The 15,229-nt window shown below is 56.1% G+C and overlaps 1 protein-coding gene across 1 annotated transcript in view; it reads left to right on the top strand.

Moving 5' to 3' along the window:
- TBXAS1 (thromboxane A synthase 1) overlaps positions 1 to 15,229 on the top strand; it is a 30,034-nt gene that overhangs the window by 6,036 nt on the left and 8,769 nt on the right. Inside the window, exons 2-9 of the mRNA XM_007661368.3 lie at positions 2,585 to 2,678; positions 5,714 to 5,766; positions 9,098 to 9,194; positions 10,222 to 10,338; positions 10,454 to 10,542; positions 12,143 to 12,291; positions 12,777 to 12,904; positions 14,866 to 15,141. Coding sequence (XP_007659558.2) covers positions 2,585 to 2,678; positions 5,714 to 5,766; positions 9,098 to 9,194; positions 10,222 to 10,338; positions 10,454 to 10,542; positions 12,143 to 12,291; positions 12,777 to 12,904; positions 14,866 to 15,141 — 1,003 coding nt within the window. The remainder of the gene's footprint in view (positions 1 to 2,584; positions 2,679 to 5,713; positions 5,767 to 9,097; positions 9,195 to 10,221; positions 10,339 to 10,453; positions 10,543 to 12,142; positions 12,292 to 12,776; positions 12,905 to 14,865; positions 15,142 to 15,229) is intronic.

Raw genomic sequence — 15,229 nt, 5'->3', positions numbered from 1 at the left:
AGGCCTTCCCAATTTATTTTCTTCTCCCCACGTTACTTCTTCCCACCTACCAACTCAGCACTTGGCCGCTCGCTACCACCCGAAGAACGCACTGATAGACATTCTCTATTATTTGAGCATTTATTGATTCGCCGAGGCATCTCTCCAGTCACTGGTTATAACCGCCTGTAACCGTCTTTCCTCCTAACTGTAAATAACTCTGTGACTGTCTCCCCTTGACAGGTTGCAAACTTCTCGGGGGCGGGGAATTCGTCTTTTCCCTCTCTAGTACTCTCCGGGGTGCTCTACACGCAGTAGGTGCTCAATCATTACTCTTGATGGATTGATCGATCGACCGACTGGGTTCTCGGGGAGCTGAGAAACGAAATAGAAGAGGCAGACCCCGCCCTCGGGAGGTTACAGTTGAAGGAGGGAGTCCTAAGGTCTAGGAGTTAGGGCTTATGTGAATAAATCTAGCCTGTAGAAGTGATCTGTTACCGATCTGTCCATTCCAAGCGCTTAGCACAGTGCTCTGCACGTAGTAAGCGCTCAATAAATACGATTGAATGAATGGTCGAATGAATCAGTAATCTAGGCGGATAAGGTGACCGAAGGGATGGCATGAAGGGGAAAATCAGGGGGAGCAATCCTGAAGGAGGATTTTTGGAGGCTTGTAGTGAGGGGAGAGACTTCATTTGGCTTGACTGGCCCACGGAGCTGGAGGGTGGGAAACTGTCCTCACGCAAGAGTTTACGTGGGTCACTGGGGGAGAGTCAGGGATGGAGAGGGGAGAGTCGGGGGTGTTGGATGGTCCGTGCTAGGTCACTGAGGGAGAATCAGGGATGGGGAGAGGGAGCGTTAGGAGCGCCAGGTGGTCCGGACTGGGTCACTGGGGGAGAATCAGAGATGGAGAGGAGAGAGTCGGGGATGCTGGATGGTCCTTGCTCGGCCCCTGAGAGAGAGTGAGGGATGGAGGGGGGAGAGTCAGGGTGGTCCATGCTGGGTCACCGGGAGAGAGTCAGGAATGGAGAGGGGAAGGTCGGGGGTCCAGCTCTAACCGTGAAGGTGGGAGTGATAATAATAACAATGATAATAATGTTGGTATTTGTTAAGAGCTCACTCTGTGCAGAGCACTGTTCTAAGCCCTGGGGTAGATACGGGGTCATCAGGTGGTCCCACATGGGGCTCACACTCTTAAACCCCATTTTACAGAGGCGGGAACTGAGCCACAGAGAAGTTAAGTGACTCGCCCACAGTCACACAGCTGACAAGCGGCAGAGCTGGGATCTGGGACGGCGACCAGTTCGTAGCCCTCCACCCCCCAAGTGACCCAGCTCTGCTCTCAGTCCCGGGCAGGGCCGGCCGGCAGGGAGCATCGTCCGTAATCCAAAACTTCGGTGATGCGGAAGCTTCTTAAAAATTTAAAGGATTAAAGTGATTAAGAACCGATTTGAACTCAATGTGCTGGAACAACACGGGCCATAGACTAGAGAGATTAGCAGAGACAGCCCGTCCCCAGCGGCTCCAGCGCGGTAACCCAACCGCCGAACCGGGAACGGAACCAAACACGGCCGTTCCGCCGCCGGCGGAAAGCTCTGGGCCGGGTTGGGTCGGTCACGCGTCGGGGCCGAGGAGCCACCCTTGCGCAGTGGGAAGCGGCTTGGCCCAGTGGCTGCAGCCCGGGCCTGGAAGTCAGGAGGACCCGGGTTCTAATCCCGGCTCCGCCGCGTGTCTGCCGGGTGACCTCGGGCTGGTCACTCGACTTCTCCGGACCTCCATTACCTCATCTGCGGAATGGGGATTTAGACGGTGAGCCCCTTGTGGGACAACCTGGTTACCTTGTATCTACCCCAGCGCTTAGTCCAGTGTGTGGCACATATTAAGCGCTCAACAAATAGCATTATTGTTATTATCAATAAACCTCTCCGGGCCCCAGTTACCTCATCTGCAAAATGGGGGTTAAGACTGTGAGCCCCATGTGGGACAGGGACTGTGTCCAACCTGACTGACTTATATCTACCCCAGTCCTTAGAACAGTGCTTGGCACATAGTAGGCACTTAACGAGTACCACGATTATTAATTATTATTATTATTGAAGAGAGCACGGGCCTGGGAGTCGGAGGATGGGGTTTTCATTCTAGCTGCGCTATCTGCTCACTCTGTGTGACCTTGGGCAAATCACTTTAATTTCTCCGTGCCTCAGTTTCTTCATCTGTAAAATGGGGATTAAACACCTGCTCTCCCTCTACTTAGACTGTGAGCCTCACGAAGGACAGAGATGATGGAAACTCACTGTGGGCAGGGAATATCCCTGCTAATTCTGCTGTACTCTATTCTCCCAACGGCTTAGTACAGTGCTCTGCACATAGTAAATGCTCAATAAATTCCACCGACTTAATGATTGATTGATAGGCGTTTGCCCCGATCATCTCGTATCTAGTCCGGCGTTTGGGACGGTGCTTGGCACGCAATAGACGCTTAGCAGGTGATGATTATTATCCTGATGATTATTATTACTATTATTAGCCTGCTGGCTCACGTGGGTCTGGGAAGCGACAGGCAACAGTAGCCAATTCCTTGCTTGCTTGCTTTCTCCCCACTCAGGTATTCCACTTCTGCGTTTTCCCAGCTGGAGAAGCTGGGCATCCGGCACCCGCCCCCCACCCCGTTCATCGGCAACCTGACGCTTTTCTGCCAGGTAAGGAAGCGGCCTGCTGTACTCACTGTCCACTGGGCCCGGGCATGGTGTGCGACACCAAACCCGGCCCGGGCTCTGCCTGTGCCGGCGTGTGCTAGCCTGGCCCAGAACCGAATACTCTCCGGGGGCCTAAGCTCTCAGCAGGTCCAGAGGTGGGTGGGCGAGGGAGGGTGACACCGCCGTCCCCCTCGTCCCCGGGCTCTTCCCCCAGTGTCCCCACCCCTTCCTCCCTGATAGCACGTGGACATTCAGTGCCCCGGTCTGCGTGGGTTTTGCCCGCAGGATCAGCTCAAGTGAGGGGATTCTGGAGATTGGGCACAGTTCGGCCATTTTGAAGCCATGCCCGTGACGCCCCGAGCTGCCCCGGCCTCGAGGCCAGTAGCCGGCCCTGGGCCCTTGGTGGAGATGACCATGTGTCCCGATCTTGATGGGACAATTCCGCTGCAGGGGTACATTCACCTCTTTCCCTGGGGAGGGAGGGAGGGAGGGAAGGGAAAGTGAGGGCAGGGAGGGAAGGGAAGGCAGAGGGAAAGGGAGAGGCGTGAGGGGGGAATTCGGACCCTGGGGGACCTGGGAACCCGTGTCTGTCCCAGCCTTCAGAGCCAGCCCAGTGGCCCAGAACAGACTAGGGCACCCCTGGATGATCTGGGCCGGAGTGGCCGTGCTGGCCGCCGGGGACCGGTCATGGCCCGGTGGAAGGGGAGGAGGCAGGGCAGTGGCCTCTTTCCATCTCGCCCTCTCCCCTTCCCCACCCCTTTACCTCTCCCCTTGTCCTCTCCTTCTACTCCCCACCACCCCCCAGCTCTGCCCCCTTTCAGCCTCGTCACTTTGACCCCACCCTTTTGAGGCTCTGACCTCTCTGAGTTGGGCCTTTTTGACCTACTACGTGCCAGGCACCGTTCTAAGCGCTGGGGTAGATACAAGGTAGTCGAGTTAGGCACGGTCCCTGTCCCACATAGGGCTCACAGTCTTAATCCCCATTTTACAGATGAGGGTCCGAGGGGTCATCGCATCCAGTCCCCTGCCTCTGGGGGAGGCAGCACTCGAAGGGAGTCCTCTGGGCTACGGAGTGTCTCCAGATTCATCTGGAGTGGGGGTGGGATGGGGGGTGCCTGGGGCGGGCACAGAGTGTGGAACACAGTTCCCTCCGAGCTTTCTCGGGGATCATTTGGAAAGGTGCAAAAAAAATTCCCTTTCTTAGTATTTAGTTCAGGCAGATTGAAAAAAAAAAAAAAACCTAATGAGAACGCGTCCTAATTGTCATATGCAGATTCAATTAGCATCCAGTTAATTAGCCTTTACAAACGAGGATTAACTTAATTATGGAACAGGAAACCTCTCTTAGGTAGAAAAATTGTTTTTCCTTCCTTTTGGAAAGCTGCTCCAACCAGGCCGGTCTGCAGGGGAGGTCGGGGGGCTGTTTGTGTGTGCGTGTTCACTGTAACCTCCTCCCCATCTGTTTCCTACCCCCCTTCTCCTCCCCCACCCCTTTTCCCCTCTCTCTTTCTTTCTGTCCTTTTCTCTTTCTGTTCTGTGATGACAACAGCGACGTTAATGATGATGATGATAATGACGACGGGGGTGGTGGGAGAACGGCCGACGAGCCTCAGTCCCGGATTTCAAGACCAAGCACCCTTGCGATGGAATTGGTTCCATTTCTCCACGGCAAATGATAATAATAACGATTGCGGCATGGTATTTGCCAAGTGCTTACTGTGTGCCGAGCACTGAACTGTATCCTAGGGTAGACGGGTTACGAGCAGATGGGTGACCAAGCCTGTCCCAAATGGGACTCACCATCTAGGGAGGGAGGACTGGGAGTTTATCCTCATTTGACAGATGGGGGAACTGAGGCCCAGAGAAGTGAAGTGACTTGCCCAAGGTCACACGGCAGACAAGTGGGGGAGCCGGGATTAGAGCCCGTGACCTTCTGACTCCCGGCCCGTGCTCTATCCACTAGGCCACGTTATTTCGACCCCTCTCCCTCCCGTCTTCTGTCGACCCCAGTCCTCAGCCCTACCACGTGCATTCATTCATTCAATAGTATTTACTGAGCCCTTACTCTGTGCAGAGCACTATACTAAGCGCTTGGAATGGACAATTCGGCAACAGATAGAGACAATCCCTGCCCAGTGGCGGGCTCACAGTCCGCCGCATCCCCTGGCCCACTCCGAGATCACCATCGGCTGCTCCACGTATGGGCTGTAGACTTTGAGCTCATTCTGGGCGGGGGATGTGTCTGTTTATTGCTATATTGTACTCTCTCAAGCGCTTAGTACAGTTCCTGGCACACGATAAGTGCTCAATAAAAAGAGTTGAATGAATGAATGAATGAATGGCCTACCCAACCCTCGTGCCAGATCAGCCTCAGGAGGAGGAGGCACCAACTTTCGCTTCCTGGTTCTGCCCCCGACTGGCTTTGTGACCTTGAGGAGTCACCTGACCTCTCTGTTCCTCAGTGGCCTCCTGAAGATGTTGGGAAGAGGCAAGCTGTTTAAGCCATTTAAGGAAAAACTGTCACATAAACCAACCATCATCATCGTTGTCGTCGTTTACCGAGCACCCGCTTGGTGCAGGACGCTGTACTAAATGCTTGGGAGAGTACCAAAGCAGCGTGGCTCAGCGGAAAGAGTCCGGGCTTGGGAGTCAGAGGTCATGAGTTCGAATCCCCGCTCTGCCACTTGGCAGCTGGGTGACTGTGAAGTCACTTAACTTCTCTGTGCCTCAGTTCCCTCATCTGTAAAATGGGGATTGACTGTGAGCCTCACGTGGGACAACCTGATTCCCCTATATCTACCCCAGTGCTGAGGAGAGTGCTCTGCACATAGTAAGCGCTTAACAAATACCAACATTATTATTATTATTATTAACAACATAGGTTCTCTGACTTCCAGGCCCGGGATCTTTCCACTAGGTCACAGTGCTTCCCACACTGCTTTTCACTTTTGTAAAAAGACCAGCGTGGCCGGGGAAAGGAGGGTGTTGACTCAATGGCCCTGGGCACCGTCCCTGAGTTCACGGTCCTGTTCCCACAGGGATACTGGGAAAGCCACAGGGAGCTGATCGAGACCTACGGACCTCTCTGCGGGTGAGTCTGAAACTCCGCTCGGTGCCCGCATCCCCGGGGGCTCAGTCTCTGGGAATTCAGGCGCCGGGGGTGGGAAGGCGGTGGGGGTGAGGCACTCCAAACCTTGGGTCGCTTGGGTGATGAAGGCTGTTCATCACACGCTTGGCGGGTCGGGTCGCAAGGTAAAGACGCCAGCGGGCCGAGAGGGACTTGAAGAAATCTGCGGGCGAGAGGGTGCACGGACTCTCCAAAACCCAGGAGACAGTGGAACCCCAATTTTCGCCTTCTCCAAGAACGAAAAGGAGATGGGATGCGGTAGCCGTGATCAAAATGCTGATCGAAGGCAACGGCAGAGACTTGAGTTTTTACTGTGCGGAAGAAGGCGGTGGTAAACCACTTTTGTATTTTTTACCAAGAAAATACTAAGAAAAAGGAACCAGAGGGTGACTATGAATCGGACACTACTCGACAGCATAGAAGAGGAAGAAGAGCTGTGAGCAAGGATAAAAATAACAATCTGAGCCAGAGCTCCCAGATGTTGTTCAGCAAGATACCAGAACAGCTGCAGAATGGGAAGCTGAGAACGAGTTCCCGTACATGGCTAGAGGACAGAACAGGGGATTTAGAGGCCCCATGGATTTCTAGAGGGCTTTCATTGTTCCAAAGTATTTGCCCATCAAAGGCCAGTGGAGAGTTAGGGGTGTTGAATGGTCTGTGCTGGGCCGTCGGATGGAGAGTCAGGGGTGTCGGATGGTCCATGCTAGGTCACCGGGGGAGAGTCAGGGATATAATAAATAATAATTATGGTATTTGTTAAGCACTTACTAGGTGCCGGGCACCGTACTAAGTGCTGGGGTGGATATAAACCCATCGGGTTAGACGTTCCCCATCCCACATGGGGCTCACATCCTTAATCCCCATTTTACAGATGCGGGAACTGAGGCCCAGAGAAGTGAAGTGACTTGCCCAAGGTCACACAGCAGACGAGTGGAGGAGGTGGGTCACTGGGGGAGAGTCAGGGGTGTTGGATGGTCCATGCTAGGTCACCGAGGAAGAGTCAGAGGTTTTGGATAGTCGACGCGGGGTGACCAGAGGGAGAGTCGGGGGTGTTGGACGGTCCAAGCTCGGTCACCGGCGGGGAGAAGCATGGAGCGATCACAGACTGTAATGCAGCAGGTTTTGGGCCCGGCTGTTTCCCATCCGCCCCGTGAAGGGAAGGTGATGAGGCTCCACCAAGGGAGATGGTTTGCCGTCCCTCCCAGCCAGTATCCGGGAGTTTTCCCCGGCCATCGCCAACCACTCCACCGGGCCCGGAAACGACTTCTCAGCAGCGAGCCCCGGCGAGAGCCGGCAGCCTCACGGGAGGCCCGCGATCCGACCCGGGGCTCACGCCGGCCTCCGAGCCACGTTTCCGAGAAACTGGAAGCGGCTGAGATCCAGCCCGTGGGGAGAGGCTGGATGTGTCTGACCGCAAAAGGTGTTAGGTCTCTGCCGTCCTGAGCGCAGACCCCCAGGGCCTGCCCGGTGGTCCGGGAGGGACCTCTGGCTCCTCTGACTTGGTGGCGGAAGGGAAGTCAAAGGTCGAAGCACTGTCCGTGGAGAGGGAAGAACCAGCGGCCTCGGCCGCTTCCAGGAAGAGGGTCCCGGGCCGGAGAATTCGGGACAGGAGTGTTCCTGAGGCGGTCTTTATCGTGAGGTCACCCGAGCGGGCTGACTGGCCCTCCGGCAAATGTTTTCTTTGGTGTTTGCTCTTGGGAAGCTGGTCGCCTTGACAACAGGATGTCAGATCAACTTTTCAGTTTTAATCAAGTCAAAACAATTTATCCCTTTCATTCCAAAAGGCCTCGAGTCATAGGAAATGATTTCAGGCCGGCTTTCTAGGTCATAGGAACAGAACCAGAGGCGCCCCCCCCCCCCCCCCCCCCCGCCTTCCTCTCCCCGGGAGGGGGCTTAGAGGAGATTGACGTCCTTGTTTCCACCCGGCTCTGCCCGGACCGGACGGAGCCCCCGCCGCCCCTCCTTGCAGGTGCCCCCTATTTATGTAAGAGAGTGTGTCACCCTCTCGGGTATGTCCGGATCTTCTGATCGACTGGCTGGCTCACCCAGGCCGTCTCTCAGCCTCCAACTGGCAGCCGGGGACTGGGAGGAGAAGGCTCACGAGAAGGGAGTAGGGGAGAGGGGAATGGTTTGGATGGGGGAAGCGGATGGGGGAGTGTGGGGCTGGGGGCATGGCCGCCTGGGTGGGGACGATGGCAGGAATCCCTTTTCTGCACGCACGGGCCTGGGAGTAAGAAGGTCATGGGTTCTAAGCCCGGCTCCGCCACTTGTCTGCTGTGTGACCGTGGACAAGTCACTCCACTTCTCTGGGCCTCATTCACCTCATCTGTAAAATGAGGTAAAGAAAAGTCTGTAAAGTAAGGTAAAGTAAAATGGGGATTGAGACTGCGAGCCCCACGTGGGACAGGGACCCGATTTGCGCGTATCCGCCCCCGTGCTTAGTATGGTGCCTGGCACATAGTAAGCGCTTAACAGATATCATCATCATTTATTTATTTTATTCTCTGACCCAGGGAAGAACAGGCTAGCCTGCTGGGCAGCCAGAGTCCTAAGCTGGAAGTGCCCTCACCATAGCAGGAAACCTTAACCTATGAGAAGCAGCGCGGCTCAGTGGCAAGAGCCCGGGCTTGGGAGTCGGAGGTCGTGGGTTCTAATCCCGGCTCCACCGCTTGTCAGCCGTGTGACTTTGGGCGAGTCACTTAGCTTCTCTGAGCCTCAGTTACCTCCTCTGTAAAATGGGGATGAAGACTGTGAGCCCCACGTGGGGCAACCTGATGACCTTGTCTCTACCCCAGCGCTCAGAAGAGTGCTTGGCACAAAGTAAGCGCTTAACAAACACCATCATCATCGTTATTATTATTAATAAACTCTGCTGTCCAGAGAGGCGTCCCCTCCATCCCTCAAACTCCAGTCCAGAGGCTCCACACCCTCCCTCAGCCTCCTGGACCTGCGTTTCACACCCGCCCAGGGAGGACGTCCTTCTTTTGGTCCGACTCAGTTCTCTCCCGCTTGAACGTCAACCCGTTACCACTTGCTGGATCCTCGGTCCTGGGCTCTGGGCCCCCCCGGGTCTCTGGTCATCTGGCCCGTCCTGGGTCTCTGGCTGGACCTGTCATTCAGCTACATAGTAAGCTCCTCCTGGGCAGGAAATGTGTCTTCCAACTCTGTTGTACTGCACTCTCTCTACAGTGTTCTGCACACAGTAAGTGCTCAATAAATATGACGGATTACATCCTAAATGGAATGAATGAACGAATGAAGAAACAAATCAACGAACCTCACTGTTTCCTCCCAGGTACTACCTCGGTCGGCAAATGTATATAGTAGTGTCAGAGCCGGAGATGATTGAGAAGATCTTGGTGAAGGACTTCGGCAACTTTACCAACAGAATGGTGAGTTGAGGGTGAGTTTGAGGTCAGATGGATTCCGTGCCCCAGGGTAGAAAGAAAAGAGATCTATAATCTGAATCAATTCATTATATTCACTGAGTGCTTAAGGAGTGCAGAGGACTATTCTAAACACTTGGGAGAGCACAACGTAACAGAGTTGGCAGACGTGTTCTCAGCCCGCACCGAGCTTACAGTCTAGAGGGATTGAACCCCAGCGTTCCTCGTTAAGCGAGGGACTAGTGCCCGTTTGCCTCTCGGACCCTCGCTCCAGCCGTGCCACCCACTCACGCACCCGGTCCCCAGTACCACAGTCCCCCTCACCCAATCCCCAACACCCATTCCCAACACCCCGGTCTCCAACGGGTCCCCCACTATCCTGGCCCCCGACTCCCAGTTTTCAACACCCCAGCCCTGACAGCCCAAAACCCCTTTTTCTCTCCACATCTTGGCTAAGGAGACATCATTAGGACTTTTCGGAATGATCATTCCGGGTAGAGGGCGAAGGGATATTGGAAGATGTGGTTATGCACATGGGTATGAATTTGTTCTAGGTGTGTGGACAAGAGTGGGAGTTTTCCTTAACGCAAGGGTGGCCGGGGGCACAACCTCTGCGGTATTGGAAAACGGAGGGAAGCTGGAATCCTGCTTTTCCCTCTCCATCCCGGCCTCCTCTGCTGTTCATTCTGAAGGCCGCGGCCTTACACTCTTCTCTGTTGTCCTTGCCCAATTTGTGAATCACTGGGTCTTCCATTCCCACTTGTCAAGTGAGACGGGAGTCCTTGACCACTTCAACGGAGGGTGCCGGGACACAGGCCAAACCTGGGGACACCGGGAGAGACCCCAGTCAGGCTGACCCCGAGAGCCGCCGATGACTAGCCGGTGGATGTGACCCCGGAGCCAGCTGGGGTGTCCACTGGATGGTAGTGAGACCGGGAGCCGCGGACGCCTGGACTATCCTTCTCACCCCCGGCTGAAGCGGGGCCGGCGGGTTCCCTCTGCCCACTGATCCTACCCTGTCTCCCTCCGTCAGGTGTCGGGCTTGATCCCTAAACCCCTCAGCGACAGCGTCGTTTTTCTACACGGCAAGAGATGGTCGGAGGTCAGGTGGGCATTAACGCCCGCATTTGGCCCTGAGAAGCTGAACCAGGTGAGACCGAGGCAACCCCGGTCCCCCACCCCCATGCCCCACCGCCCCGCGTGCCGTCTCCTCCCCAGACTGCTGTACGGCGGGGGAGATTCCACCCGCTCCGTCCCATTTCCAGATGCTTCCGCTCATCGACCGGGCCTGCGACACCCTGCTGACCAACCTCAGGGTGCGGGCGGAATCGGGAGCGGCTCTCGACATCCACAGGTTTGTCGGACATGTCGAGGATGGGGAGGCAGGACCCGGTGGGCAGGGTGGGCGGCAGCACAGAGACCGGGGGAGAGGCAGGAGGACTGCCCGGCCGGGAAGCCGGCAGACTCGTCGGTTTTTGGTCTGGCTTAACTAGGCAGTGTGGTTCTCCCGTATCTCCCCTCCTCCTCCTCACTCCCTCACCTCATTCCCCTCTCCCTGTACTAACCCGCTGGTCTGTCTGTCTGGCTCTGCCTTTCTCTGTTCACCTCCCAACCTGCCCTTCCCGCTACCCACCCCCGCCTCAGTGCCCTCTCTCTGTGTCCCTCTTTCTATCCTTCCTGCCTTCAACCTCGTCCTCGTCTTCAGTGCCGGCCCGGTAGTAAGAGCTTGGGGCTGGGTGCCTGAAGCTCTGGGTTCTGGTCCCAGCTCTGCCCGTGACCTGTCAGAGGACTTGGATGAATCCCTCCCTCTCCCTACCTCAGATAGATCCCAGCTCTCACCACCTTCACCTCCCTCCTAAAATCCTTCCTCCTCCAGTGAGCTCTCCCCCACTAATTTCTCAGCCTTCTGAGCCAGATTATTATTATTATTGTGTTAAGCACTTACTTTTCGGCAAATACCGTTCTAAGCACTGGGGTAGATATGAGTTAATCACGTCAAACAGGGTCCCTGTCCCACATAGCGCTCGCAGGCTAAATCGGAGAGAGAACAAGGAATGATGATGAGGATGATGATGGTGTTTGCTAAGCACTTAACTATGTGCCAAGCACCGTTCTAAGCGCTGGGGCAGGTATAAGGTAATCAGGTTGTCCCACGTGGGGCTCACAGTCTTAATCCCCATTTTACAGACGAGGTAACTGAGGCACAAAGAAGTTAAGTGACTGGCCCAAAGTCACACGGCTGACAAGTGGCGGAGCAGGGTTTAGAGCCCATGACCTCTGACTCCCAAGCCCGGGCTCTTTCCACTGAGCCACGCTGTTTCTCAAATGGGGATTGAATCCCCATTTTACAGAGGAGGAAACTGAGGCACAGAAAAGTGACTTGCCCAGGGTCACATAGCAGGCAAAGGGAAGAGCTGGGATTAGAATCCAGGTTCTCTGACTCCCCAGGCCAGGGCTCTCTCCATTAGGTCACACAGCTTCCTTGATGATCGACCCTTCAGCCAGCTGAAGCACTCTATAACGTTTTTTGTACTTTCCTCAGCTTTCTACTCAGTTTACGTATCCTGACCTCTCTAGCTGGGCGTACTTTTATATCTCCCACCCCCGTTAGAGTATAGCGATAATAAGAATTATATAATTGTGGTATTTGTTGGGCGCTGGAGTAGATTTACCATCATCAGGACCACGTCAGTTCTTCATTCTGGACTTCCCAAATGCTTAGTGTGTGCACCACACCAAATGGGTGCTCAGTGAATACGGCTACTGGGATTCCTTTTTCTTCACCCTTACCTTTCTCCGAGCCCCCGGCTCCTGTCGTACACTTCCCCTCCCTCCGGGATGGGCGGGGAACAGTTGGGAGTGGAAGAGGAGGGTCCGGATGATCTGGGGTCAGACGAAGGCAGGACCTCCTGAATTTCTTTCGACCCATCCTTATGCCCTGCCCCCGTCACCAGGTCCTTCGGCTGCCTCACCCTGGACATCGTCGCCAGCCTGGCCTTTGGTTTGCAGGTGGACTCCCAGCGGGACCCGGGAGACCCCTTCGTCCAGCACTGCAGACGCTTCTTCGAGCAGTCCGTCCCCAGGCCGGTGCTCTTCTTGCTCCGTAAGCGGGGGGCAGACAGGCGACAGCTCCCCAGCGGTCACTCCTCGAGCGTGAGGGTTTCCCACGGGCTCTCCGGCCAGCTGCCTCTACCTTCTCAACGTCCCTACGGGGCAAGGAGAGGCTGGCGTCCCTAACCCATTCGACAGGTGGGACAACAGTGATCCAGCCTCCCTCTAGCCTCCCGATGCCCCTGTGAGGCTGGGGGAGGCCAGGGTCCTTAGCCCGTTTTCACAGGTGGGACAACTGAGGACCAGAAAATTTAGGTCATTTTCCCAAGGACTCACGGCAGGCCCAGGGGAGAGCAGAGATGAGAAGCCGGGCTCCTGACTCCCGGGCCCCGCTTCTGCGGGCCGGACGAGGTCTTGCCGGCTGGAGGAGTCCGGCAGGGTGTGGCTCGCTCCCTGCAGGGCCAGGGCCGAGCTGGGGCGTGAAGCTGCCGTCGCCCGACCGCGCTCTCTCTCGCTCTCCCCCGGCCCCCGCCCCAGATGCATTTCCCTTCTTGGCCCCCCTGGCCCGGGCCCTTCCCAGCAAGAGCCGGGACGAGCTGAGCGACTTCTTCAGGCGGGCGGTCCAGGACGTGATGGCGCGGCGCTCTCGGCAGCCTGCCGGTGAGGTGAGGGAGGCTGGGAGGGTCGGCGGGGGGCCGGGCGCCTGAGGTTGGCAGTGCCGCTGAGACTCCCCGGAGGCAGAGGTCGGCCCCTCCTGCCCGGCCCCCCCCGTTGTGTCCTGGGAGTGGGGAAGATCACTGCCGGGCCAGAAAAACCCGCAGGCCTCGGCCGAAACCGTCGTGGCCGCCCAGCCGGAGTCACCGGACCTTACGTTCTCCATCTTTACCGGGTGTTTCCTGCCACATTCAAGTATTTGCTAAGCGCTTAGTATGCGTCAAGCACTGTACTGAGCACTGGGGTAGATACAAGGTTATCAATTCAGACACGGTCCCCGTCCTGCGTGGGGCTTATAGTCTAGGTAGGAGGGAGTGGAATTTACTCCCCATTTTATAGATGAGGAAATTGAGGTACAGAGAAGTGAAGTGGTTTGCCCAAGGTCACCCAGCAGGTAGTTCGAAGGGATAGGATTAGAATCCAGGTCCTGTGACTCCCAGGCCCGGGCTCTTTCCACTAGGCCATGCTGTTTCTCTTAATACTTGTCTGTTGGCCTTTCTTGTTAAAGAGGAGCCTCCCTGAGGGCAGGGGATAATAATAATAATAATTATAGCATTTGTTAAGCGCTTGCCACGGGCCAAACACTGTTTTAAGCCCTGGGGTAGATACAAGAGAATCAGGTTGTCCCACGTGGGCTCACAGTCTTAATCCCCATTTTACAGATGGGGTAACTGAGGCACAGAGAGGTTAAGTGACTTGTCCAAGGTCACCCAGCTGACAAGTGGCAGAGCCGGGATTGGAACCCACGTCCTCTGACTCTTAAACCTGTGTTTTTGCCACTAGGCTATGCTGCTTCTCACGCAGGGGATTCAATTCAGGCTTCTGTTGGACTTTGCCAGATGCTCAATACAATGCAAAGCCCTCAGAACAATACAGTGCCCTCAGTGGGCACTCAGTCCATCCCCCAACTTCTCCAGATACCGTGTGTGGGGACTAAGAAGCATGGAGTAGAAGATAGAGCACTGGCCTGGGAGTTGGAAGGACATGGGTTCTAATCCCGGCCCCGCCCCTCGTCTTCTGTGTGACCCTGGGCACGTCACTTGACTTCTCTGGGCCTCAGTTCCCTCATCTGTAAAATGGGGATTGAGATTCTGAGCCCCACGAGGGACAGGGACTGTGTCCAACCCGATTTGCTCGTTTCCACCCCAGTGCTCAGAACAGCGCCTGGTACACAGTAAGTGCTTAACAAATACCGTAATTATTATTATTATCAATCAGATCGATCAATCCATTAATCCGTGGTGTTTATAGAAAAGCAGCATGGCTCAGTGGAAAGAGCCCGGGCTTGGGAGTCAGAGGTCATGGGTTCGAATCCCGGCTCTGCCACTTGTCAGCTGTGTGACTGTGGGCGAGTCACTTCACTTCTCTGGGCCTCAGTGACCTCCTCTGTAAAATGGGGATTAACTGTAGGAGCCTCAAGTGGGACAACCTGATGACCCTGTATCTCCCCCAGCGCTTAGAACGGTGCTCTGCACCTAGTAAGCGCTTAACAAATATCAACATTGTTATTATGATTATTGTTACTGAGCACTCACTGTGTGTGGAGTGCTGCTCTAGGCCCTTGGCCCTTGGACACCATCCCTGCCCTCAAGAAGCTCTGCTGCCCCAGTGGTCTTGTCTAAGGCGTGAGGCGTCATACCCGCTCCCCTGCATAAGGGGCCAATATCCCGGTCCTGCGGTCTTTCCACTAAGCCACACCGCCTCCCTATCCTGGGCTTCCTCATGGCAGGCAGAGAGGGGGTCTTGCCGGGGGGAAGGGCCGGGGAGTCGCACGATCCGGCGAACCTGGAGAGGGAAAGGAGGGAAAAGAGGAGGTTCAAGTGGGGCGAGCGGCCGGAAGCGCGCTCCCTGTGCCGGCAATTGGCCGGGGCCATGACCTACCTCAGCCTGTCCTTGCCCACCCGGGACCCAGCGGCGCAGGGACTTCCTCCAGGAGATGCTTGACGCCCACGGACGGATCGGCCTTCCCGGGCCGGAGCAGCCGGACGCCGCCGGACCCGGGGCCGCCCCCGGCCGGGCCCCGGAGCCCTTGACGGAGGACGAGCTGGTCGGCCAGGCCCTGGTCTTCCTGATCGCCGGCTACGCCACCGCGGCCAACACGCTGTCCTTCGCCACCTATCTGCTAGCCACCCACCCCGAGGTCCAGGGGAAGCTGCTGAGGGAGGTGGACGAGTTCGGCGAGAGCCACGTGAGTGCCCGCTCCCCACCCTTCCCAGAGGAGGGGCTGGGACCCCCAAACCATAAAATCCGGCCCACGGCAACTCCTGAAATCCCAC

Source organism: Ornithorhynchus anatinus, chromosome 11 (assembly GCF_004115215.2).
Source record: "Ornithorhynchus anatinus isolate Pmale09 chromosome 11, mOrnAna1.pri.v4, whole genome shotgun sequence".
Lineage (NCBI taxonomy): Eukaryota > Metazoa > Chordata > Mammalia > Monotremata > Ornithorhynchidae > Ornithorhynchus > Ornithorhynchus anatinus.
The sequence above is the reverse complement of the archived record's forward strand: the minus strand, read 5'-3'. Positions and strand labels throughout refer to the sequence as shown.